General features: G+C 52.4%; 11 protein-coding genes across 11 annotated transcripts; 8 read left to right on the forward strand and 3 right to left on the reverse strand.

Annotated features, from left to right (window-relative positions):
- Window positions 1-213: 213 nt before the first annotated feature.
- On the forward strand, window positions 214-3,231 carry COCVIDRAFT_41272 (hypothetical protein; the record flags this gene model as incomplete). Its single annotated transcript, XM_014697067.1, has 3 exons — window positions 214-897; window positions 945-2,456; window positions 2,503-3,231. 3 exons carry the CDS (start codon window positions 214-216, stop codon window positions 3,229-3,231), a joined length of 2,925 nt encoding a protein of 974 aa, XP_014552553.1.
- A 416-nt stretch (window positions 3,232-3,647) lies between these two features.
- COCVIDRAFT_109951 (hypothetical protein) lies at window positions 3,648-4,022 on the forward strand (the record flags this gene model as incomplete). The annotated part of the gene is made up of 1 exon (XM_014697068.1): window positions 3,648-4,022. A coding segment is annotated over one exon (375 nt), but the record flags the coding sequence as incomplete, so codon positions are not given.
- A 384-nt stretch (window positions 4,023-4,406) lies between these two features.
- Window positions 4,407-5,152, forward strand: COCVIDRAFT_41274 (hypothetical protein; the record flags this gene model as incomplete). The annotated part of the gene is made up of 2 exons (XM_014697069.1): window positions 4,407-4,886; window positions 4,946-5,152. 2 exons carry the CDS (start codon window positions 4,407-4,409, stop codon window positions 5,150-5,152), a joined length of 687 nt encoding a protein of 228 aa, XP_014552555.1.
- A 251-nt stretch (window positions 5,153-5,403) lies between these two features.
- Window positions 5,404-5,826, forward strand: COCVIDRAFT_41275 (hypothetical protein; the record flags this gene model as incomplete). Its single annotated transcript, XM_014697070.1, has 2 exons — window positions 5,404-5,527; window positions 5,564-5,826. The coding sequence occupies 2 exons, from the start codon at window positions 5,404-5,406 to the stop codon at window positions 5,824-5,826; spliced, it is 387 nt and encodes a 128-aa protein (XP_014552556.1).
- Window positions 5,827-6,347: 521 nt separating this feature from the next.
- On the reverse strand, window positions 6,348-9,129 carry COCVIDRAFT_110009 (hypothetical protein; the record flags this gene model as incomplete). Its single annotated transcript, XM_014697071.1, has 3 exons — window positions 6,348-7,693; window positions 7,773-8,753; window positions 8,946-9,129. Coding segments are annotated over 3 exons (2,511 nt in total), but the record flags the coding sequence as incomplete, so codon positions are not given.
- Window positions 9,130-9,725: 596 nt separating this feature from the next.
- Window positions 9,726-11,902, forward strand: COCVIDRAFT_41277 (hypothetical protein; the record flags this gene model as incomplete). Its single annotated transcript, XM_014697072.1, has 2 exons — window positions 9,726-10,518; window positions 10,584-11,902. 2 exons carry the CDS (start codon window positions 9,726-9,728, stop codon window positions 11,900-11,902), a joined length of 2,112 nt encoding a protein of 703 aa, XP_014552558.1.
- A 469-nt stretch (window positions 11,903-12,371) lies between these two features.
- COCVIDRAFT_19378 (glycosyltransferase family 2 protein) lies at window positions 12,372-15,325 on the reverse strand (the record flags this gene model as incomplete). Its single annotated transcript, XM_014697059.1, has 5 exons — window positions 12,372-12,509; window positions 12,560-14,230; window positions 14,285-14,646; window positions 14,711-15,185; window positions 15,269-15,325. 5 exons carry the CDS (start codon window positions 15,323-15,325, stop codon window positions 12,372-12,374), a joined length of 2,703 nt encoding a protein of 900 aa, XP_014552545.1.
- A 1,891-nt stretch (window positions 15,326-17,216) lies between these two features.
- Window positions 17,217-18,276, forward strand: COCVIDRAFT_109912 (hypothetical protein; the record flags this gene model as incomplete). Its single annotated transcript, XM_014697073.1, has 2 exons — window positions 17,217-17,776; window positions 17,835-18,276. The coding sequence occupies 2 exons, from the start codon at window positions 17,217-17,219 to the stop codon at window positions 18,274-18,276; spliced, it is 1,002 nt and encodes a 333-aa protein (XP_014552559.1).
- Window positions 18,277-18,335: 59 nt separating this feature from the next.
- COCVIDRAFT_30066 (hypothetical protein) lies at window positions 18,336-19,166 on the reverse strand (the record flags this gene model as incomplete). The annotated part of the gene is made up of 1 exon (XM_014697074.1): window positions 18,336-19,166. One exon carries the CDS (start codon window positions 19,164-19,166, stop codon window positions 18,336-18,338), a length of 831 nt encoding a protein of 276 aa, XP_014552560.1.
- A 452-nt stretch (window positions 19,167-19,618) lies between these two features.
- Window positions 19,619-20,347, forward strand: COCVIDRAFT_109944 (hypothetical protein; the record flags this gene model as incomplete). Its single annotated transcript, XM_014697075.1, has 4 exons — window positions 19,619-19,639; window positions 19,713-19,800; window positions 19,856-20,145; window positions 20,195-20,347. The coding sequence occupies 4 exons, from the start codon at window positions 19,619-19,621 to the stop codon at window positions 20,345-20,347; spliced, it is 552 nt and encodes a 183-aa protein (XP_014552561.1).
- An 870-nt stretch (window positions 20,348-21,217) lies between these two features.
- Window positions 21,218-22,600, forward strand: COCVIDRAFT_41282 (hypothetical protein; the record flags this gene model as incomplete). Its single annotated transcript, XM_014697076.1, has 4 exons — window positions 21,218-21,419; window positions 21,476-21,507; window positions 21,577-21,855; window positions 21,905-22,600. 4 exons carry the CDS (start codon window positions 21,218-21,220, stop codon window positions 22,598-22,600), a joined length of 1,209 nt encoding a protein of 402 aa, XP_014552562.1.
- Window positions 22,601-24,371: the final 1,771 nt, after the last annotated feature.

Consider the following 24,371-nt stretch of genomic DNA (forward strand, 5'->3'; position numbering starts at 1 on the left):
CCCCCCCCGAGCACTTGTTGCTAATCAAGACGCCCGTCTGCTGTGCAGGCCCTTTTTGTTGCTTCAGTGTTTCCGCTTCCCATGACGCATTGGTCGCTGCAGTAATCGTACGTACGCATGTCCAGCCCCACCGACCTACAGTTGCTGCTCTCGAGTCCCTCGCCCGGCCCCTTCCCTGCCCCGCCCTTGTAGCCGCAAGCACCGCATACGACCATGTTCTGGCGCTTTGGCGGCTACGCACAGCTGTCGTCGCTGGACAGCATTCTCGACAAGCCCGATGTCACTGTCGAAGAGCTGCTGGACGAGTCGGACCTGATACAAGAGCTCAAGCAGCAGAACTCGAAGCTTATAGAATACCTTCGCGACGAAAATGTCTTGGAGCGCTTGTTGCGCTATGTCATCGCCGCTAGGCCCAACCTACCCCACGACGACGACCAAGGAAGCTCGCTGGCGCATGAGGCGAGGAGTCCCAGTCGCGCTGGCTTCTTTGGCAGAGTCAGGGCCCGCTCAACCTCGACCACAAAGTCGGACGCAGGCGACACCGAGGAGAGCAAGGAGGAGCGCCAGCGGATGAAGTACGCTTACGTATCGTGCGAAATCCTATCCTCTGAAGTATGGTCCATATCAGAAGCCGTGCTCGAGAACCAGGACAGCCTGCGCCAGTTCTGGGCCTACATCAAGCAGCCTGCCCCGCTTGACCCTGTCCAGGCCGGCTACTTCACCAAAGTCAACGAGTCGCTGCTCGACCGCAAGATGGAGGAGATGCTCGACTTCTTCAAGTCTCTGGACAACGTTGTGCCAGATATGCTACAACACGTTGACTGCCCAGTCATCATGGACTTGTTATTGAAGATTATCAGCCTTGAGAAGAGCGAAGGCGGCCAAGGCATTGTTGATGTGGGTGCAGCCATTCAGATCGGCAGGCAGGACTGACAAAAGCGCAGTGGTTACAACAGCAAGATCTCGTCCCACGATTGATTGCCTTCCTCCGACCAGACCAATCGACCTCGACTCAAACATCAGCCGGCGATTTCCTCAAGGCTATCATCACTATATCTGCCAACGCTACAACACAGGACCAGTCGGTAATTGGGCCAAATGAGCTTACTCGGCAACTTGTTTCCGAGTCATGTCTCAAGCAATTGATAGAGTACATGCTCCATGGCGGTAACCCGCTTACTGTTGGCGTGGGCATCATTATCGAGGTCATCCGAAAAAACAATTCCGACTACGACTTGGAGAACCAAATCGGACCCGTGCCCAAGAACTCAGACCCCATCTACTTGGGAACGCTACTTCGACAGTTTGCAAATCATATTCCACAGTTCATGGAGCTGGTCAATAGCTCCAGCCAAGTGGTGACAGAGTCAGACGGCACCATCACAAGGAAGAAGCGTGAGCTCAAGACAGCCTTTGGTGACAAGATCGAGCCTCTCGGATTCGACCGCTTCAAGACCTGCGAGCTAATGGCTGAATTACTACACTGTAGCAACATGGCGCTGCTCAATGAGCGCGGTAGTGAGTCCGAAGTCCGAAGACGAGATGCCGAGCGAGAACGTTTGAAAGCCGACGGTAAACTAACCTCAGCAAACCCCGGGAACCCAGGAGATTTCTCCACCAGTGTTGACAGTCAAGGGTTCCATCACGCGCGCGCCCCATCCATGGACTCGCCTGCTGAGATTAAGCCTCTGCACGTGCAGAACAGCTCCGAGGATGATTTCGAAAAGGTCGTTGCGCCAGAGGTCGCTGTTGAGGACCCAAAAGAGACTGGAAACGACAAGGAACAGATTGGCGAGCCATTGGAACCTTCGCCTAAAGTGGCTCCTAGGGATGCGCCCAAGGAAACGACCACAAGTAAGACTGTGGGTGACGATGGTGAATTCGTCGATGAGCCTCTCACACCACCCAAAGACTCTACTATGTCTACTGAAGCGGCTCCTTCTCCCGCCAAGCCTATAGACGATGCAGAATCCCCCACATCAGCAGGTCTAACAGCCAAGGTCGATGATCTCGGTCTGGGTAACGATACTGTTATGAACGATCGTCGGGAGGCCCCGGAATCTGCAAAGATCGAGAAACCTGAGACTGAGACCAAGTCCTCGCCATCTTTACTAACACAGCAGCTCAATCAGACCTCAGAGTCTGGCAACATCGATCTACCAGATCCTCCTCTTTCGCCTCACCCTGACGATAAACCAGCACCGCTTTTTGCGGGTAAGAACCGTGACAATGGCTCCTCGCCCGCGAAGGTCGACACTTCGCGGTTTACTGCACCTGTACCGGGATCGGATCTTTCCGAGATTACCCCGATTGACGAAACTCAAAGTGTCCGCTCCGTGGTGTTTGGAAGCACAGAAGACACTGTAGGGTTCGAGGTCGATATCGATGGAACACCCGTGGTTGGCGATTTGTTGAAGATTACGTTTGTCGAGAACAGAGTTGTGCCAACTATACTTGTAAGCTCTCATTCAGACCACTGGCTATAGCTTCTAACACCTGCAGGACTTCTTTTTCCGTTTCCCTTGGAACAACTTTCTACACAATGTGGTATATGACGTTGTTCAACAGGTGTTTAACGGCCAGATGGAGCATGGGTACAACCGGCAATTAGCAATTAACCTATTCGACAGCGGCGCCATAACTGAACGAATCATCAAAGGACAAGAAGAGAGCGACAAGTCGCATAAGGAGACACACATGCGACTAGGATACATGGGCCATCTTACCCTGATTGCAGAAGAAGTGCTCAAGTTTACTGAGCGACACACGGATGAAGTCCTATCACCCATGGTCCTGGAAAAGGTCCACGCCGAGGAGTGGGTGCACTACGTCGAACACGTCCTGGCCGAGACACGAGAACGAGACAATGCCATCCTCGGAGGAGTACGACCCGACATGAGCGTTGGCCCCAGACAAGCGGTGCTTAATGCCGTCAACGCAGCGAATAACTTTGTAGGCGACAGTGGGGGACTCTCCAACGCTAGCCTCGCCGGCAACGGTGCCATAGGCCTCGACAGCATGGAGCTCACCAATGCCGGTGACACTGGAGGTGGTGGGTACACCTTCAGCGGTGGCTCCTTGCTTAGTGGCTTTACTAACTCGAGTGATGAAGAAGACGAAGACATGGACGATGTCGACACCGAGAGAGAACGGGAACGACAGGGTCCTGTCGACGACTCCGAACAAGTGGGTGAAATCTCATTTGACGATGCTGATATGGACTATCGATAATCGCATCGCCCCGACCATACACACACTACCACCACGATCGTTTCCCGCCCTTGGTGCGTTTCCTTTTCTTATACCTGTTTGTATCATGAATTGGGACTGGTAGAGGGCTCACATGCTGGATCCATGGAACAAACATCGTTTCTTCTGCACATACATTCCTCGGTCATCCAACAGGGTGTATGATACATGTAGTAATACACATCGTAAGATGTGGTTTTTCTATCATTTCCTTTGTGTGAAAAGATGATTTCCATGATCCAGCATGCCCTCCCTACCGTCGTCTTCATCTCTCTATCATGTTTGCTTGTTCAATCTCGGTCTTCCCCTGTAATTTCTTTTGGTCGCGTTCCATCTCCGTCTCGCTGATCAGCATTCACTCTAGTCGTTGACCTGTTATACTGACACACACCCGTTTCCAGTCAAGCATCCCACAGCCTCTGCAAGTACCGCCCTCGCGAGCGCGTCGCCAATTCGCTCTCCGGCTCGCCCAACGCAGGGCCCAAATCGAATCGGCACGTGACGCAGAGGACGATCTAGACGATGATTCATTGCCCAAGACGCAAGAGGAGGAAGAACGCGAAGGCCACCAGCGTTTTGCTCGCATGTTTGAAGGCATAGAAGACTCATCTGACGACGACAGCATGCACAGCGGCGAAGGTCAAGGAGAGGGAGGCCATGAGTTCGGGAGAAATTCTCCAGAGAAGTGTGCTAGCCCTGAGAAAGCGGAGCTTGACAGTGGTGGGGAAGGCAACGTGACGAGTAGTGATGGAGCGCGGAAGTTTGTGGTGTAGTGTTTGAACGGTTGGTTGTCTGTTTACATGGCTTGGCATGATTTTTGATTTAATAGATCGAGCATATGTCGCCTGCGGGATGACTACATTGGTCGTCTGCAGTATACAGGATGAATGGATGTGATACGTAGTAATGCATGTTTATGAGATACCCACCCCTTTACCACACGAGTTTCACTGTGAGCTTGTGGAAATGAGATGTATTCCATGTTATTGAATACAACTATAGGATATGGAAGATGATTAGAATGCCAGATTCAGTACCTTCCAGAGTACGTATCATGTGACTCGGCGATACGCTAACGCCGTAGCGCGTTTTCGCATCCGTCCACTGATTGTAACCCCAGTTCTCTTGAACTCCGCATACAGACAACAACTTCATAAATGTCCGCCCATCTAACTACAGGCCGTCCCACGTCGGACCGCCGTGTGTCAGGAGCACCAAAACGCACATCTCTCCTTCCGAAACCATCATCGATTGTGTTAGACTCTTCAGTCCTCATTGCCCAGCACGCGCAACTTACCGGCCTTCACCCGATAACGATTGGCCCGAATACTGTACTGCACCCACATAGCAAGCTCAGCAGCGCATTGGCACCCGTCGTATTGGATGAAGGATGTGTTATTTTCGAGCGAGCAAAAGTCGGCGTGGGCATGGGATCTGAACTAGATAGTGAAGGTCGGCGTACCAACATGTCAGCACGCAGCAATGCGAATGCCAGAGAATCTATGAGGAGCGAGGGAACAGTACTGGGAAGAAACGTGGTTGTTGAATCGAACGCAGTAGTTGAAGCTGCCGAGGTAGGCGAAGGCACTGTGATTGAAGTCGGTGCTGTCATAGGGAGGGGTAGCATCATTGGAAAGGTATGCAAGACTACTCCTCCACGATTTGATAGTTTTCAAGTACTAAAACGTGTGTACAGTATTGCACTATCACGGCTGCATCTTCCCTGCCCCCAAATACTCATTTACCAGACTATACCGTCGTCTTTAGCGGCTCCCAGCAGCGTATCGATCGCACACTGCAGTTACGACCGGAAATTCTGAGTGCGAAGATGGCGGTGCATGCCAAGCAGCTGGACATGTTCAAGAGATTGATTCCGAACAATATCGCGAAATGGGCACCGTGATCGGCTGGAAGTGCAAATCTCGTCTAGCAAACGATATTCAGAGCTGCGGCAATGGTTTAATGAATTGATGTCAATCATACACAATCATCCGTTGACTGTTCAAAAAGTCATGGGCTTTGCCTGAAAGAGCTGCACGTGGTCACTGCATTGGCTCTTTCACTGCTCCCACACATCTCAACATAAACTCAACGCTCGATTCGTCCCACTCTGGCCTATTCTTCTTCACATAGCATATTCAGCCCACCCCAGAAATGTCCGACCTACCTACCAAAGACGATTTCTTCGCCCACGGCCTATCAGTATGTCCCTTACCGGATGATGACACTGACTGTCCCATCTGCCTGGAGAATTTTACATCGGCACCTAGTACCCCAAGCGATACCACTGAATCGGACTCTATATCTCTCACAGACGGTGCCACCGACGAAGATGCCGAAAGCTACGTACCCTTACAGATGCCATGCTGCAACAACGTCTTTTGTTACCGCTGCATCAACACTTGGCTTAATTCGGCGAACACGTGTCCGACCTGTCGTGTACGACTTTTTGAGGGACCAGAGTCAGAACCAGAACGAGAACCATTCGAATCAACTGACTCTGAAACATATGATGAAGAAGACTTGGATGAACTCATGGAGTACTATTCTGAATGGGGGTACGTCACTGATGATTGAATGGGGTGTATAGGGGGCGACCAGGAGTGTAAGGTTACGTGGCACGATACGCGATCGAGCTCAAAAATCAAGAGGCAACCCACAATCGAGCTGGTGTAGTGTCGAAAGCCGGATCATTGCTTGTACCTTTTGCGTGAAGCATCAGTCTTTTCAATAAAAACAGCTCATAAACACTGATATCGACACTGTCAGTGCCGAAAGAATTCCGTGTAGAGGTTTTCCAAATTTCGTGAAACTTGGAGCCAAAGAAAACCAGACTTGCATTTTCTCCACGGCCTGCACTGTAATGATAATGAGGGGGGGGGGGGGGTATCAAACAAGTTTATTAAAACTACACCACGTTACCCTTGGCCATAATCAAAACTCCAACATTGTGCACATCTCATGCCAGCTACGTAAAATCACCGAATCAAAACCATTTACAAAGTCATTATCACCATAACGAAGTGAAGAATTTCAGCCATCTCCCTCCCCCACTTTCCCTTTCCCCAAAGACTCTCAACGCCAGATCTCATGCCGAATCACTGCCACCTAAAACCATCTCCCGGTAAAAGAAAACTCGCCTCTTCAAACGTGATGACGCGATCCATGTCCAGGAAATGCGAATCCATAAATGCGTCTGAGAGGTTCAAGAGCGATTGATCTTGTACGCTCTGCTGCTGTGTGCCTTGCGCACCTAGCCCGGTAGTGTTGTAGGGTGGGTTGCCAGATGGAGGTGCGCCGGCGTGGTAGATTGAAGGAGGAGGAGGGGGGTAAGAAGGTGTTTGGGGCATGTGTGGGGATTTGTAGATGGGGGTTTGCGGGGCGGGTGGGGAGAGGTGGGTTTGGTGGGGATGCGGGATGTATCTTGTGGGGGATGTGAGGGTGTGGTGGTGTTGGTCTTGAGGTGGTGGTTTGGTGCTTGGGCTGAGGGTTAGTTGGGGGGTTGTGAGACTGGTTTTGCGTGTGTGGTGCTTTATAGGTCGTTCGGTGGCGGAGCTGTCTGGGCGGGTTTGCGGGGTGGGTGCATAGGTTGGGCTTGCAAAGTGTTGGGGGTATAGTGCTATGCCGCTGTGGTCGTAGAAGTCGAAGCGGAAATAGGGGTCGTGGTGGCAGGCTTCTTGGAGGCGCTCGAGTTGGTCGGCGTACATGGCGGCTTGATTGTTGGGGCGCTGGTTGGTGTCGCGGCTTTTTTGCCAGCGGGTGGCCATCTCCCAGAGGTCGTGAACTAGGCGGTTGAACTCGGGTTGGAGAGGACGCCGGGTGGCTTGGTGGCCGAACAAGAGGGCTTTGGCAGCGACGAAAGCGCAGAAAGAGAATTGTACGTTGACAAAGGGTATGGGAGTGTGGGTTAGGAACTTGTTGACAATGTTGGAAGTTTCGACAGCAGCGAGCTCGCATGTTTGCGCACTGCATTCTTTAGGGAGCGCGACGAAGTCATTCCATTCTTTAGGAGGATATCCAATTGGGTGATGTAGCAGTATCATCGATGTGTTGTGAGTAATGTGTGCTAGAGTTAGATTTGGGTCCATGTCTACCACTGCTCGGTCGGCAGATATATTGGAGTCTTTCCATCTGGGTGGTAGAAACATCTTCCACTGAACAAGCCGAAGATCTAGCTCTTTGAACCGCGTCAGCCAGCTGACTGCATGCTCTTTATCTTGCCAGTTGATCCGTTGCTGGAGGAAGAATGTGGTTACTTGGCTCAGACTCTCAGTTGCTTCAACGCAATACGCGAAAGCGCCAAGTTTAGATGCGTCTATGTAGCTGTTTGTCGAGTTTGGACTAGCACCTGGAGGTAGGTCTGTTCCAGGATCATCCTCATTATATTGAGCTGGTACGTTGGCTAATGAGCGTCCGATACGAGCCGCTGCTTTGTTCCAAATTCCTGCCATCATTGGTCAGTAAGGTTGGAACATCAATATGCATATCTCCCTCTGAAGCGCCAACCAAGTATGCTTACGTACCGAAATATGGAGTGGTGACAGGCTCCTCACGGGTAAAATAGCCTCCGTCTGCTGGTAATCGACGATGGACATCTTCTGCGGTCAGACTGGTATTCCACCCCGTAGATGCCGAACAAAATCGATCAAGCAAGAAGATGACCCAGAATAGTCTCCGGCGTTCCTCCAGCTCCGTCCAGTCATTCGAAGGCTTCACCAGACGCATAGGTGCCATTAGTGATCTGCAATGTAAGAGCGATGGCTCAGTAGTGAGCTGGAGGTAGTCAATTGTCCTAGTGAGCGATCCAATTAGTGGCCAAGCCCTCTGTGGCTGGCCATCGTTCAAGAGATCAAATACAAGGAAGATGAGTGCTTGTAGACTTTCGATAGTAACATTTCGCATCGCATGTGTTTCCACAATCATGCGCGATATGTTTATTTGCTGGTGGATCTGGTCGGAATCCAAGAAAAGTATGCTGGGTTCCATATGTCGCAAAGCAACAGCGACTAGAGCGTGGAGAACAAGGACATGACCGGGATCCTGTGAGCCCTGACGCACCCGTTTCTGGAGCCGCGCCTTGTGGATATATGGGATCCAGTGGTGGAAAGAGATACAGAAGAAATCTACAAGCTTCTCGAGAAGTGGCTGGGACGGAAGATGTTGAGCAATGTCGACGTCTGCAAACGGGAAAAGCCAGCTCTCAGGGACGGGCGTGTGGTGTCTTCTTTTCAAAGGATTTGGCGCCATGCTCTCTTCCTTGGGTACTTCTGGTGCGCTTTCTCTTGGAATATCCACATAACGTTGTTCAGGAATAGGCTTGTTAGGTTGGGGCTGCTCATGCACACGAAACGCGGCTTCTGTCGTGTTCATGGTCGTGGTCGTGGTCGTGGTCGTGGTCGGTGGCGTCTCATGAACGATGGCCTGCCCTTTGGTCGGTGCATCCTCATCTACATATCGCGCACGAACCTGACCGTTTTCGTCCAAAAGGATCTTTTCCAGAAGAGCTGTAGATTGTGAGACGCGTTGCAAAGTAAACCCAGAAGGATCTCAGATCGGCATACCAACACGGCGGGTCAAGGCCTCGACGGCGCCTGGCTTAAGGCCTGGCTTGTTCTTTGGCTGGTACACACACTCAGAGGCTGCATGTGAGGATCAGCGACGAACCATGTCACTACTATTCAAACGCAACGACGTACAGAGCCTCAGACAATGAGTACACGAAGGCAGTTCGCGCGAGCAACGCAGCTTGCGCTGCTTGCAGCTGACGCAGGCAGGGATATCGCCTGCTACCGAGACGGGCCCATCGTCTTCGTGAGCGGGTGCTTGGCTGCCATTGCCAGCCGAGTAATTGGTCCAGCTAGCCGACATCAGCGCGACATCTTCAAAACGAGGCGTTTTTTATTGTTCAAAAAGGAAGAAAGTAGCGGGCTTAGAGGAAATGCAGCGAGCGGGCATCGGGATAAATCACATTAAAGTCGCTCCACACGCGCAACCCCGCGGAACTAGCACTCATTTCGGCCCATCAGTCCACTTTTAATGAGCGAGCACGTTTGCCGCACTTAAACTCTACCTTCTACCAACGGGTTGGACAGATCAATCTGGGGGACGGCATGCTATTACCTCGGGGAAGGGCAAACTGCTCTTGCATCGGACTTGCAACCTTTTTTGGTCCGAATGCGGGGAACAAAGGGTTGGTTGATATGCAGGGCGCACGCGCAGACTGCAACCGTTTTACCGGCCAACTGCGCGACCAAAAAACCCAATGAACGAACTAGTCCATAGTATCCTTTAATATCGAGAAAACACTAATACTACTATATACAAACCTACATATTCCGCCCCCGCGTCAGCCATCTTACGATTCCCACCAAAGGCCTTTAGAAAAACAAGCAAGCAAGAGGGCGGAAAGCGAGAGAGAGAGAGAGAGACAGAGAAAAGAGGAGGGGAGGGGACAGAATAATTTAATGAACAAAACAATGCCACCACTCCCAAACTTCTCCAACAACACCTTCCAAACCCGCCTTCAATTCCAAGCCGCAGCCAAAACCCTACTCGACGCACTCCATCCCTTCCATTCCCCAGGCGGCGCACGCATCAAACTCGGCTTAGCAACAGGCACACACTTCGACGATGTCGCCGCGCAACTCGAAGGCTTCGCACGCCCCCTCTGGGCCATTGGCGCCTTAGCACACGCTGACACTCTGAGTCCCTCTGAAAAAGCCGAAACAATCGAGCCTTTTGTTCGCGGACTAGCAAACGGCACGGATCCCACCCACGAAGAGTACTGGGGCCCCGTCGTCCTGCGCGATCAGCGCATGGTGGAAATGGAAATCATTTCTTTTGCGCTGCTGGCGGCGCCCGAGACGCTGTTTCATTCACAAACGGAGGGTGCGAAGCGCAATATTACGAGTTGGCTACAAACGATCAATGGGAAAGATTTTCCGACGACGAATTGGCTTTGGTTTAGGGTGATGACGAATTTGGCGTTGGTGAGGGTGTGTGGTGTGCCGCAGGAAGAGGTGCTGGGGGCTATGCAGGCGGATTTGGAGCTCATGGAGGAGTTTTATAGGGGGGAAGGGTGGGCGGCGGATGGGATGTGGGGGGATGAGGGACGCCAGGCGGATTATTACTCTGGGAGCTTTGCGATTCAGTTTTCGCAGTTGGTGTATGTGAGGATGGCGGGGGACCTGGATCCGGAGCGGTGCGAGCGGTTTAGGAGGAGGGCGAGGGAGTTTGCGGGGAGTTTTTGGAGGTACTTTGATGGTAATGGTATGTATGGCTTGGAATCTAAAGTTTCTTGTTTGATACAATGGCTACTGATTTATACAACCCAGGTGCTGCTATCCCCTTTGGCCGCAGTCTCACATATCGTTTTGCACTCGCAGGTTTCTGGTCCGCCATCGCCTTCGCAGACGTCTCTCTACCCGCACCTTTGGACGACTGGGGCGTAATCAAAGGACTTCTCCTCCGCCACTTCCGCTGGTGGGCCACGAAACCCGACATCTTCAACAGCGACGGCACCCTCACCATCGGCTTCGCATACCCAAACATGTACCTGAGCGAAGACTACAACAGCCCACAATCCCCGTACTGGGCCATGAAATCCTTCCTCGCACTATCCCTCCCACCAAGCCACCCCTTCTGGACATCCGAAGAAAAACCACTGCCACGCAGCTCCCCCCACGTCATCGTCCCAGTCAAACCACCAATGCACATCCTCTGCAACAACCCAAACCACCACTTCCTCCTCTCCACCGGCCAATTCTGCCCCTGGCCCCTCAAAGCCACAGAGGCCAAATACGGAAAATACGCTTACTCATCCCACTTCACCTTCAGCGTCCCTACCGGCCCCTTACTCCAACAACTCGCCCCGGATAGTACCTTAGCACTGAGCAAAGACGGCGGCGATACATGGCGGGTACCGTGGAAAGTCAGTTCCCCGCGCTTCGACACCGTAGACCTCGTTCACAACGGCCAAGTCGCAGAAACAGTGCCTGCGCTGCGCAGCGAGTGGAAACCCTGGGTGGATGCCGAGATAGTAGTGTCAACGCTGCTTATTGCGCCGTGCAAGCGCTGGCCGGATTGGTATGTACGGTGGCATAGTATCAAGAATCATGGTGCGAGTGATGTGCAGTTGAGGGCTGTGCAGGGTGGGTTTGCGATTCAAGGGCGGGGATGGAGGAAAGGGGAGGTACTTCCGGAACTCAGTAGTGTGTCGGAGCTTAAGAGTGCGGGTGTACAGCGGGATCAGGTGGCGGTCCTGGAAGGTACAGTGACAGATGGGGATTCAACGGTTATATGTTCGGATGCGGGTGCGAGCGGTGTTCGCATGTTGAGGTTACAGGCCGAGCAACAACGACCTACTATCACGCGGCAGTGGGCGCAGAGCCTCAAGCCAGATGCTAATACGAATTTGGTATGGCAGCGGACCCTTATACCGACAGTTGGTGTGGATGCTGTTGCTAGGTGTTCGGCGGTTGATGCTGGACCCATGCTCTTTGGCTGTGCAGTGTTCGCCTTGGCGCTGACAGAGGATAGAGCAGAGACGTACGGTCAAAGGCTGGACATAGAGAAACTGTGGATGGATACACCGATTCTTGATGCTGGAAATGAAAACGCCACTGGTAATAAGTGGTATCTAAGAGTTGGCTAGGCACACCAAACTGTTCGAAACAACTTCTACATTACGTTATTTCTTCTTTGCAAACAACCTTGTCATCGGTCACATGTGAAACGCAGACAGCAATCTTAACATATTTATGGTATTTCCAATCTAAAGTCTGAATATAAAAAGCCCATACATCCCTAGCGTGCATAAAAGCAAGCCAGCAGGCCTCCCATGACACAAAATATTGGGCATCGATGTCTTTGCCGCTCCCCTTTTCCAAATGGAACCAAACATTTCATGTCTGTGACACGTCGGACGAGGAGTCACGCGGCGAATCCGCGCCAGGCATGCGCGCGTGATATTTTTCTTTTTGGAAACAAGCAAAAACCACAGCTCCTAACTGCTGCTCAAGCCCAACGACACCAAGAAACGCCAATTATATCTGATTAGGGTAATCGAACCAGGGCTTTGGAAACACAAAAGTGGGCGTCGTAGTAGTAGTACACACGCCACTTTACCTCTTCCGCACGCAGAAGAAGAGACCAGTGCGACCAAGGAACCACAGACATCCGATGAAACGAATCAAGGCAAGTACTGCAGTAGACCACAGAAGAGCCTGGAAGAAGTGTGCGGTTCTGGTAGAGGCGTTGGACTATCGTCATGTTAGCAAAGTCTAGAGAAGAGAAAAAGATTGAAACTTACCGAGAAACCGAAGCGGTCAAAGTTATCTTGGGTGATGACAACGGCGAGAGTAGCGTTGGAACCAATCCAGGCGGTACACAGATGGGTACGGAAAGACTTGTACGAATCCTCGAGGGTCTTCTCGTCCTTCTCCTCTGGTGGGACATATGGGGCAAGAGCACGCTTCACAGTAGCCTCGAATGCACTGTCAATATCAGCCTGGGGCAGATCAGGCTCCTCAATGACGTTGTGCTTTCCGTCTGATCCCTTCTCCGTCTTGGCTGATGGCAGAAGATCCGCCTTGTCAGAACCCTTGGTACCCCAAGACACATCGTGCCAGTTGGAAAAGGCGTAGACGTTGAGAATGTTGATGTACGAGGACATGATGAGCAGATATTGCGGGAACGAGGTGAACATGTGCCATGGGTCCATGTAGAGGAAGGAAGCGACGTAGTAGAGACCGAAAGTCGCGGCAAGAGCAATGATAATGATACCAACACCATCTGACGAGAAGAAGGATTTGGCAAATGCTTCCGGTGACGATGTATCGAGCTTCTGAGAGGTCGGGTTGGTGAAGGCCTGAACAACGAGGTAGATGGACAGGATGACAATGTAGAGCTGGATGAGACCGAAGACGCAGAAGGATACCAAGTAAGAGTATTTGGAACCCTTGGGACGATTACCAAAGGCCAAAATGAACTGCAGAACCAGGAATGCGAGGTAGAGGTAGGTGACGATCGTGTTGAAGATGGGAGTAACACGGTTACCAAATGGCCAAGCATCTCGGGTGTCGGTCTTGGTGCCGACAAGGCTCATGATAATGACGGTAGTAAGCCAGAAGGAAGCCAGAGCGAACCAGGTAAGAATAGTCTGGAAGATGTTGTACAACATCTGAATGTGGAAAAAGAACATGCGCACAAAGTTGTGGCCACTCTTGTACATGCGACCGAAATGGAGGAGGGAGTAGATACCGGCAGCGAAGGAACCGTTGAGCCAACGACGACGCTGACCAATGAGTTCGGCAGCGCCTTCGGGCACGTCAGTCTCTCCCTTGGAGGCCTTGATGTAGGTAAGATGCCACTTTGATCCGGCCTTTGCGACGAGCTCGAAACACAGAATACGATCTTCGGCCAAGAACATGTTCTTCTTGAAAATGTTCATGCCCTCGATACCCTTCTTTCCGAGAATCTTGGCAAGAGTGTGGTCACCGTGGAAGTATTGTTCGAGCGGTCGGCCCATGATAGCACGGTAGCGGTAAGCCGAGAAAGCACCAGGCAACACAGAGACGTAGCCGAAAGACGATTCGAGCGGCTTGTCAAGAATGTTACTAATCTTGTACTCGAAATTTTGAGCAGCCACGAGCGGATTAAGCAGATTTTTCCAGCCCTTGCCTAACATAGCGTGGATCTCACCGCAAGCACCACCGAGATCTTTGTCGTTGTAGAAGCCTTCCCAGAGAGCGAGCAGCGATTTGGGACCAGGCTTGGTACCGGCATCGAGCAGAATGCAAACTTCGGGGTTGAGGATACGGCCAATGGCGGTAAAGAGCCATCTGTGCGAGTTGATCTTCTTGGTGTTCTTCTGCTTCAAGCAAAACATCATTTGAACGGGGGGCAGAGTGCTGGCGCTGTCATCGTGCGGGCGGATGAGCTGCTGGTTGGGTGTGACGGAAAGTTGTGTAGTGTACTCGAACTAAGCTTTGTTAGTTTATGCCTCGCAATCTGGCCAAGTTTTGGTGCAACTCACAATGTGTGCAACTGTCTCGTTTCCGTCGATATCCTTCTTCATGACACCGTCCTGGTAGACACCGACAGTGGCGAGCAGATCGAGCGTGCCCTTGTCGCAGGGATCGATACCATCGAAAACCAGGCAGACGACAATCTTCTGCCAAGCTGGACCACCCTTGTTCCAGAACTCGGACTTTTTGAGGTTGACAATGTCACGGATGTTCTGCATGACACCGTGCAGGGTGCGGGCAGTGAGAACCTTGTCTTCGTTGTAGTAGGTAATGGCAATGAGCAACTCAGTGTGGCGGTTGTACATGGCCGGACGCAGATTGTAACCGTTCTTGAGTGTGAAGTCGTTGGGGTCGCACGTGGCAGCCGTGTCTGGCAGCTGTCAGAATCGGATCGGCGGAAATGCTTGGAGGGGAGGAAATGACAAGAAACTTACATCGCATGTGGGTAAACTCCTCACTGCCACTTTCGAGGTCATTGCGGTATTTTGCCTGGATGGCATTCTGGATAGCTGAGGGCACGGGGTAGTCGGCACTGAGGACGGAGCCCTGGACGAGCTTGACCTTACGGGTCATGCCACGCTTGAGGCCACCGGCTTGACCACCGGGCTGCTGTCGCTGCCTCCATGCCTCAGTGGAGCTGGTCTCGCTCCTCTCGTATGGTGAGGGTGCACGCTGACCGGCACCAAAGTCGCTGGCTGGGTCGTAGCCACCGCTAACTGAGTAGCTGGTTCCCTCATGGCCCTGTGCTGGGTATTGAGTTGGCCGGTCGTTGGCATAGGATTCGGTCAAGCTGTAGGTTGAGTGTGGGCGGTGATCAGGGTTGCCGTAGAAAGGGTCTGAGTTGGCACCGGTGGGGTTCTCGTGCAAGAGGGAGCGGGCAACCTCATCCTCATGCTCAGTGCGATCGTACTGCAGAGCGTGTTAGTTGCATGGTTTACGTCTTCTTTTTTTCTTTGCCTTTGCAGTCAGTTGCTGGCATCAGGGGCTCGTACACCAGTGTTGGGGTCTCCAAGGTGGTAACCTTGCTGGTTATTGTTGTTGAACGCCATGACGAGCTGCAGTCCGCAGGCAGGGGCTGCAGATGGCAAGGCGAGATGGGGAGATGGGGTGGAGATGTAGGGAGGAACAATGGAAAGAAAAAAAGAGCACTGAGCGCACGACTGGCGGTGTCGCTTGATAAAGGCCGATGCAGTGTCTGGGGCGCTGGAGGGCTGAGAAAGGTGCTGAAGAGGAGGCTAAGCCTGTTTGGGCAGAGAGATGGGGGGAAGCCTGCGCTAGGAAAACGGCCGCGCTGAAACACGCGTAGACCGCAGGGAGGGACAGGATAATTGGTCGACCTGAGGTTTCGGGGGTGCAGGTGGACAAGCCTGGCAGGGAGATGTAATTATACGGGCGGCCAAGTTGTCGTGCGGGAGAGCGGGCAGACTTGGTCTACTTGAATCTCTGCCGGGGGCGGTGGCCTGCTGACGGTAGCCAATACGATGGCGGTGCAGATTCCAGCACTGGCAGCATGTACTAGGACGACGACGGTGATGTTGGGCAAACCTGCTGTGCCCGCCGGCGGTGTGGCGCGTGCTGGCCACCCCCGAGCTAAAATTAGAGCCACGGCCTTAATCAGCTCCACGCTGACCTGCTCAGCCTCGCACCAGCCCTACCACTATCGCTGTTCCCGGCTACTGTGTATCCAAAAGGCGTGCTATTGTCATGTAGAGATGCAATGCTGGGGTTGTATCCGGTCCCAGAAAATTATCCCGCATCTATGAATGTACATGTGGCGGCGCTGATGGATGCTTTGCTTGTGCATGTCGTCTTGCAACCAGGGGCCGCACGGTACGTCAGCCATGTTTCCAAAGCTGCCCTTTGCACGCCAACGGCCCACCCAAGGGATCTTCACGTCTTCTGGAAAAAGGGTTGCGTGCATTGTCGCTGTTACGAACTGCAACATGGCCCGCGTCCTGTGAGTGGATCTCGAGTCGGCGCACATGCTTGTGTCTGGTGGTGCGGTGCATACTAACCAAGTACTCACCACAATGGCTGCCATTGAAGCATGGCCAGTCGCATGCCCCATCGTCCATCAGGGGCCCGCCGATTGCGACGACGCAGGAGCAGGGCCCACGCCATCAGGAGGTTTTTTCCCCGCTGTTAATGCCACGACTAATTACTGGATATGGATGCACCTACTATTGCTGCCGCTCTGGCGGGTCAAAAGCATGTGGGCTTCTTCCCTGGACCCTCAGACTCCGTGTCCGCCGGACCGCCCTGCGCCCACGGCGTACCCGGCCAAGCACAATCCTACACAGGCACTGGCCCACTGTACGGTACTGTACTGTCAGTTCAAGACATATTGCTCACACCCGAAATTCCGCCATCCCTTCTCACCGACTTGGGACGAATGTAGATATTTTACAACACACACGGCTCCAACGCCACGCCCGGCAGCCTGCGCCACTGTTGGCAGCAGCCGTGGCGCCGAGAAGCATTGTTTGAATATGCGGACAAAAAGCCCAAAAAGCACAAGCGAAGTTGCCTTTTACAGCCCATGACATCAGCCTGCGCGCCATGCCATGCGTTCCTTCCGTCTCGCGTCAGGAGCGCGCCTCACGCCTTCCGTCATCCGCGTCCCAACAAAAGGCCGACTGCGACCATTCCTGCTCTCACCCAGAGTAGTACAGTACTCTACACAGTGTAGTAGACATGACATCCAACCATCCCCACGTGACTGACACGCACAATGACTCCCTCAACCACTCTCATGCCTTGGCTCGCCTCATCTCTGTCCCTGCGAATCCCATACCCCGCATATTTCATGCTTGTCACACCATTCCCGTCGTGCAACATCCTAAACACCATCCACTCGACTATCCGCTCACCAGCCCGGTACATACATACACCGACTTTTAGCACCCTTACCCCACATCGATCAAGTCGGCGCGAGCCGTCATGGCCTCAGCCGCACCCCTGGTGGACCTCCCAAGATCCAAATCAAAGTCCAAGTCGCAGCTGTCAGCATCTACACCCAGCCCCGCCAAGACAGCGGAAAAGGTTCAAGCACGGCCGGCCGTTGAGCACGGGCAGCTGCTGCCTCACCAAGATCAATTCGTCCATCCGCCACATGTGATACCGCGCCCAAGCTATCCAAATGTACATACCCTCGTCGTTGTATGCTGCCATGCCATCTTCTTGCCCAACGCCGATACTCCCCATCTGCCGCTTTTCAGCCCTTATCAAGAATCCAATTGGCTTCTTGCTCCCTTCCAAAAGGCAGATGTCGCGGCTGGTAAACCGGGCGAGCACGAGACTTTTGTATCACACATCAAAGCCGGTATCGATGCCTTGACTGTGGGCACAGACGCTAACCACCCCATCTCAAGCATCCTAGTCTTCAGTGGCGGTGCTACCAAACGCGCAGACACGCTGAAAACAGAGGCCCGATCCTACTATCATGCCGCACTGGCAGCAGAACTAGCCGAAGGCCACTTGGGCGGTGGCCGTGCTTACACGTATGTGAGCCTGTTGCCCGACTATTTGTGCATGAAGCATACTTACGCCTACCCGTAGTCTTTATAACAAGGGATACATATTGCTGGAAGAGGAAGCCACCGATTCGTATCAAAACCTATTATTCAGCATCTTGCGATTCAGGAATGCAACGGGCAGATATCCCAAGCAGATTCGTGTCATTACCCATGCTTTCAAAGCGAAGCGGTTCCTGGAGTTGCACGCTCCAACAATCAAATGGCCCAAAACTCGCATCCAGGTTCAGGGTATTGATCCAATCATGACACAAGACGCATTGACAAGTACCCTTCTGGGAGAAGAGAAGTCTGGATACGCTGCATGGAAAGAGGATCCCATGGGCACTGGCACTCTACTTGGCGGCAAGAGGCGACTACGAGGATGGAATGCTAGCACTGGAGCAAAGCATTTCAAGAATTTGGAGGACAGCGTCAAGGAGCTGTTCCAAGGTGTGGTCTCTGATGAGCTACCTTGGATTGAGTGAACCAGATGGATCGATAGAACTTGTATATTACGACTGCTAATATACCGTCGCATATCTCCTCACCGGAGCGACATATTCGGCCGTCCACAGAGCACTACGTCTTCTCCGAGTGGTATCCATCTGACATCTTTCAATCTGGTAACAGGCAGTCGGTCAGAACCTCCATCCGGACAAACCTGAACACCACCCTTCCCGAGCCATATCGGAGCTATGGTGACAATGACCGAGTCAACGAGCGAATATGCACGGCCCGGACCGAGCAAATCATTTATGACGAATCCGCCGCCCTCAATCATCACGCTTTGTAGACCTTGTTCTTTCAATGCATCCAGAATCATGTGCCATGAGGAAGTAGTCTCGCTCTTCTGTGCAGGTGACGGCTCCAAAAGCAGGAACTTGCCCCCCACGCTTTCCAGCACAGCTCTGCGAGCGTCGGATGGTGCCACATAAGTGATGATGAACGGTGCCTTTCCTTTACCCTCCCTGGCAAGCTTGAGCACCTTGCTCTCCTCACTGAACTGCCAGCGGCCCTGTGGATCAACAACAATCGGTCTGGGCTGCCCGATGAGGCCCTCACCACCATAACCACCCACACCTTCTATCCGGCAGTTCAAGGATGGATTATCGGCAACGGCCGTGCCTACTCCAATCAATATGGCATCGTGTTTGGAGCGTAGAAAATGTGTCATTGACTTGGACTGTGGCCCTGAAAGCGCTGTTTGCACTCCTGGCGCAATGGAAAGCTGACTGTCGAGGGAGGTGGCAAAGGTTAATGTGACAAAGGGCTTTTCCGTTGGTGTCTGAGGAGGAACTGGCGGCAAATAGTCTATAAACTGCTTGCTTTCTGCATCTGCAAAGTGTAGAGCTTCTCTTCCGCGTGTCGGCGTCATGATGATGTAAGTAGAAGTATTGGAGATGCGATTCAAAGACTTGTATCTATGAAAAAATTCGTCAAGTTTCGAGGAATCGTGTACCGGCTACAAGCCAAAGTGACCAAAGCATGCGCCAGTGGACATGGTGAGAGAGTACATTAGAGCGCTGAGTCAGGGGAAGTGGCGCAAGAGACCGCGACCGACCCCACGTCAGGGCACGGCCGCCCGAACGTCGTGGCAGCCTGCCCGACTGTTCTTCCTCACTACCACACCAAGTTACATAGACGTATTTCCTTTGGCGTTTGTGCTTCTGTAGCCCTTTGCTTCTTTTCTGCTACCTGAATTTCCCCACACGTCAGCGAGCCCATCCAGCCCATCGGTTCCACCGCCTCCCGCCGCTCTCCCACGCCTCTTAGCCCACGCGACCGACTCAAAGGCAGTAGCCAGTAACCCCATACAATACCGCCGAGATGATGAAAATATGGTCTATGGTACGATTATACACAAAAGAGGCTTGCGCGTAAGGCTTGTGGGCATCGTCAGATACTGACAGACTTTCTACAGAAGAAACAGCAGCAGCAAGACGAGGCTGCGGCTGCTGCGTCAAGCAAGAAGAAAAAGGTGACTCCGGCCCAACTGCGCACACAAAAAGGTACATGATGTTCGGAATCCGCAGAGTAATAGGCGCGTGGCTAACGCGAACCAAGATCTCGAAGAGTTGTCCCTCGGCACGACAATGAAGACGCACTTCCCCAACCCAGACGATATCCTCAACTTCGAACTCACAATTGACCCCGACGAGGGTATGTACAAGGGCGGCCGCTTCAAATTTGACTTCAAGATCAACCAGAATTTCCCACACGACCCGCCAAAAGTCAAGTGCACACAAAAGATCTACCACCCTAACATTGACCTTGAGGGCAACGTCTGCCTGAACATTCTACGAGAAGACTGGAAACCCGTGTTGAACCTGAATGCGGTTGTTGTTGGGTTGCAGGTATGTGGTTCAGGGTTCTTTAGAGCGTGGCTACAACTAACGGGCGCAGTTTCTCTTCCTCGAACCAAACGCTTCAGATCCGTTGAATAAGGAGGCTGCAGAAGACCTCAAGGCGAACCGAGAAGGCTTCAAGCGTAACGTGCGCGCGTCGCTGGGTGGTGGCACAGTCAAGGGACAGAGTTTCGACCGCGTACTCAAATGAGACACATGATATATCTGCAGGGCTATCCTACATCCCGCTGCGCAAGTGCCCAGCGCTCTTCCATGGGAGACTATATTGATGAGACACGACATGACATGGGGAGTTTGGTGCAAAGTGAGAGGCGAGAGCAGTTGCAGTTTGAGAAGGATCAAGGGCATGGGCATGTGAAAATGTAGGGGACAGCATGTATATGACATGGCATGTCTGGGAAAGGCGCAACAGTTTTTGGGCGTATGTAGTTGTTCGAAATTTTATACCAATCTGACTGGGAGTTCATGACAAAGACTGTATCATTCTCAACGCACTTGTTGCAATTTTCGTGCGGGAAAACAATGCAGTGGCGTGGCAACAGTGTTTACTTGGGGACATTGCATCACCATGCAGACTTTGTGTGCCGTGAGCTTAGTTCCTTTCCGGATAGAACACGAGAGCTCTGTCTAGCCCACTGCTGCACGGTACCCAAGACAACTACGTGGCTGTCAAACGCTGTACGCAGTAGAGTATGATAACGATAGCACATGCAACCCCTAGTGAGCACTGTCTATCTTTCCGGTGAAATCATGTGTATGACTGTGTTACGGAGCGGTTCCCACCATATGAAGCGCTGTCGGAGACACGCATCTCTCCCCGAAGACCCCCCACCACCCCTGCTAGCAGCCCCGCACCGGACATATCCCGACGTCTCATTGGCCAACGACGCGAATGAGCGGGTGTCAGTGGTCTGGGGCAGCGATTATCGGCGTGGTCTAAGCTCCAGACTTCGAAATTCAAACTGTGGTCATAGTCGAGCCCCAAAGTTTAAAAGCCATCCATCCCCGCCCAAGATTTCTGACCCCAAGATACCCCAATCCACATACACACACATTCACAATGGCCTCAAGACCCGTCACCCGTGCCCTCCGCCAATCCGCCCGCCAATTGGCGGCTGCTCCAGCCCAGAAGAGGACCTTTGTCTCTGCTCTGAGTGCTGGTGCAAAGAAGGCTGCTCCCCGCGCTGCCGTTACCAGCCAGTTCCAGCAAACTCGTGGTGTCAAGACCATTGACTTTGCCGGTACCAAGGAGACTGTCTACGGTAGGTTTCAATTGGATACACAATACAAGTAAACGATAGCTGACGATGCCAAACAGAGCGTGCCGACTGGCCAAAGGAGAAGCTTTTGGTAAGTCTATTAATATGTCAATTACATTGACTTATCAGCTATGAGAGCTCCAGCTAACAATCAAACCAGGAATACTTCAAGAACGACACCCTCGCCCTCATCGGCTATGGCTCCCAGGGCCACGGCCAGGGTCTCAACATGCGTGACAACGGCCTCAACGTCATCGTCGGTGTACGGAAGAACGGTACTTCATGGAAGGAGGCCGAGCAGGACGGCTGGGTTCCCGGCAAGAACCTCTTCGACATTGACGAGGCCATTGGCAAGGCCACCATTGTCATGAACCTCCTCTCAGATGCCGCTCAATCCGAGACCTGGCCCGCTATCAAGCCCCAGCTTACCAAGGGAAAGGTAAGTCCCGACTTCAAGAATCCAACGAGAATCCATCTAACAGATCCAGACTCTCTACTTCTCCCACGGTTTCTCTCCCGTCTTCAAGGACCTCACCAAGGTCGAGGTTCCCAAGGACATTGACGTCATCCTCGTTGCCCCCAAGGGCTCCGGCCGTACCGTCCGCACTCTTTTCCGTGAGGGCCGTGGTATCAACTCCTCCATTGCCGTCTACCAAGACGTCACCGGCAAGGCCAAGGAGAAGGCTGTCGCCCTCGGTGTTGCCGTCGGTTCCGGATACATGTACGAGACCACCTTCGAGAAGGAGGTCTACTCTGACCTTTACGGCGAGCGTGGTTGCTTGATGGGTGGAATTCACGGCATGTTCCTCGCCCAGTACGAGGTTCTCCGTGAGCGTGGCCACAGCCCATCTGAGGCCTTCAACGAGACCGTTGAGGAGGCTACCCAGTCTCTGTACCCCTTGATCGGTGCCAACGGCATGGACTACATGTACGCCGCCTGCTCCACCACTGCTCGTCGTGGTGCTATCGACTGGAGCAAGCGCTTCAAGGATGCCCTCAAGCCTGTCTTCGATGACCTCTACACCTCCGTCGAGAACGGTACCGAGACCAAGCGCTCTCTCGAGTACAACTCGCAACCCGACTACCGTGAGAAGTACAACCAGGAGCTCAAGGAGATTGACGACCTTGAGATCTGGCGCGCCGGAAAGGCTGTCCGCTCTCTCCGCCCCGAGAACGCCAAGTAAACAGCTTGGTTTGTTGAGGAGCCATGTCAGCGGGTAGAATAGAGTGTTATTGTGTAGATATTTATGTCTTGTGTATGATCATGGAATATTACGGCGTCGGTTGTGGTCCTTTGGTTATAGGACCGGGAATTCTTTTCCATCAAAAGAGAGGAAAGGGAAAAGGGAAAAGGAAAAAAGGAAGCTTAGTCTGAAGGAAAAGCGAATATGATACCTTTTACACGACCACTTTTGTTTCTCTTTCTGTTCATGTGTGTGTTTTTGTCTTTTGGTATGAAATGAAGTGTTGTTGACAAGCTAGTATGCCGTTATCTCCCTTGGCAACAACTACCTACATAACAAGCCCAGCCAAGCCCAAAGAAAAGAAGTGCCAAACTCGCGTATGGTAATCAGGCTTAATCCCACCACCACCACTATCAACACACGGAACTTGCCGTACTTACAATTTGTACGAATCCGTACTCATCTTGCGAAGCCACCATGTATACAATCCCACCCATATTTATCATTCCCACCATTCCTTCGTCCCTCTACTACGAACCGGAAATAAAGAAGCCACAATATACTACATTAAACCAGCACTACTCCCTCCAATCGCGCACTAACGTTGGTTTTGTAAAACACACTAACAGTGCAGGAAGGATTGGACCCGAGTTTCAGCACTTTTTTATCTTTATCTTTTTTTTTTGCCCGTGATCTTTTTAGTTTTAAGTAAGGTTCTGTGGGGGTAGTAGTGGAGGAAGAGGGGGGGAATAGCCCGAAAAGGCAGAAAAATAGGCTTGATTTGACACGGGCCGTGGCGTATGGGGGTTAGCGGCTACGGTAACCAACCCCCCCGTCCCTGGATTAGCGGGGTAACGAGTATGGCGGGGGGGGGTTGTGGGATGGGGAAACGAAGATGAGAGGGTATGGGGGTAATTTATGAGGGGGGGGGAGGTTGTTTTGGTAAGTTATAATGGAGGGGTTTTGGGTTAGTCGTGCGGTATTGTGGCTGAATGGGGTTGAGTTGGTGGAGGTGTAGTTGTGGGTGTGGAATGGGTGTCGCGTGGAGGCAGGATTGAAAGATCGGCATCTCTGATTTGTGTGCTCGGGTGGTCGCGTGGTTGATTGGTAGATACTACTTGGGTAGCGGGTGATGGGGATATGTCAGTTTTGCAAGGGAAGAATGAATGTAACGTCTCGATACCTGATTCGTGTGCTCGGGTTTCCTTGTTATTTGTGTCCTTGGCAAGCCGTTGATGGTCATGTTGCTGTTCAACGTCGCATTACGAAACGCGGGGGTGGGAAAAACGATCGACATACGCACTTACAATACGGCCCGGTTTCCCTTGTATTTTTTCTTTCTTTCTCTTTTCGCTGCAGCAGGAAGGGGAGGGCGGGGGGCTGGTTGGGCCCTTTTTTGTTTTTTTGGTAACAAGCTTCTGGGGGAGGCTTCTGCGGAGAGCTTTTCCACGTATGAGGATGGATGTCGGTGCCGACCCCGCAAGAAGCCAAGACTGATACGAAAAGGTTAATGAGGGTGGGAAGAAGATGGGCCTAGGATGGGGTGCCTGAGGAGGAAATTCGGTTCGGGTGCTACAACTCCGACTTTGGAGGTGTTGTTGGTGGAGGTTGTTTTTTGCCGGTGGGGGTTGCTGGGGTTTGCGAGGTTTAATCGTAGAGTTTGAATGTATATATACTGGTGTTTTGGGAAGGTGATTCTATCTCTTGAGTTCTGGGGCACCCCAGTTCCTTAAATCTAAGGAGCAAAACCTTTTCGAACGACTCCTGCAAA

Source organism: Bipolaris victoriae (genome assembly GCF_000527765.1).
Source record: "Bipolaris victoriae FI3 unplaced genomic scaffold scaffold_106, whole genome shotgun sequence".
Lineage (NCBI taxonomy): Eukaryota > Fungi > Ascomycota > Dothideomycetes > Pleosporales > Pleosporaceae > Bipolaris > Bipolaris victoriae.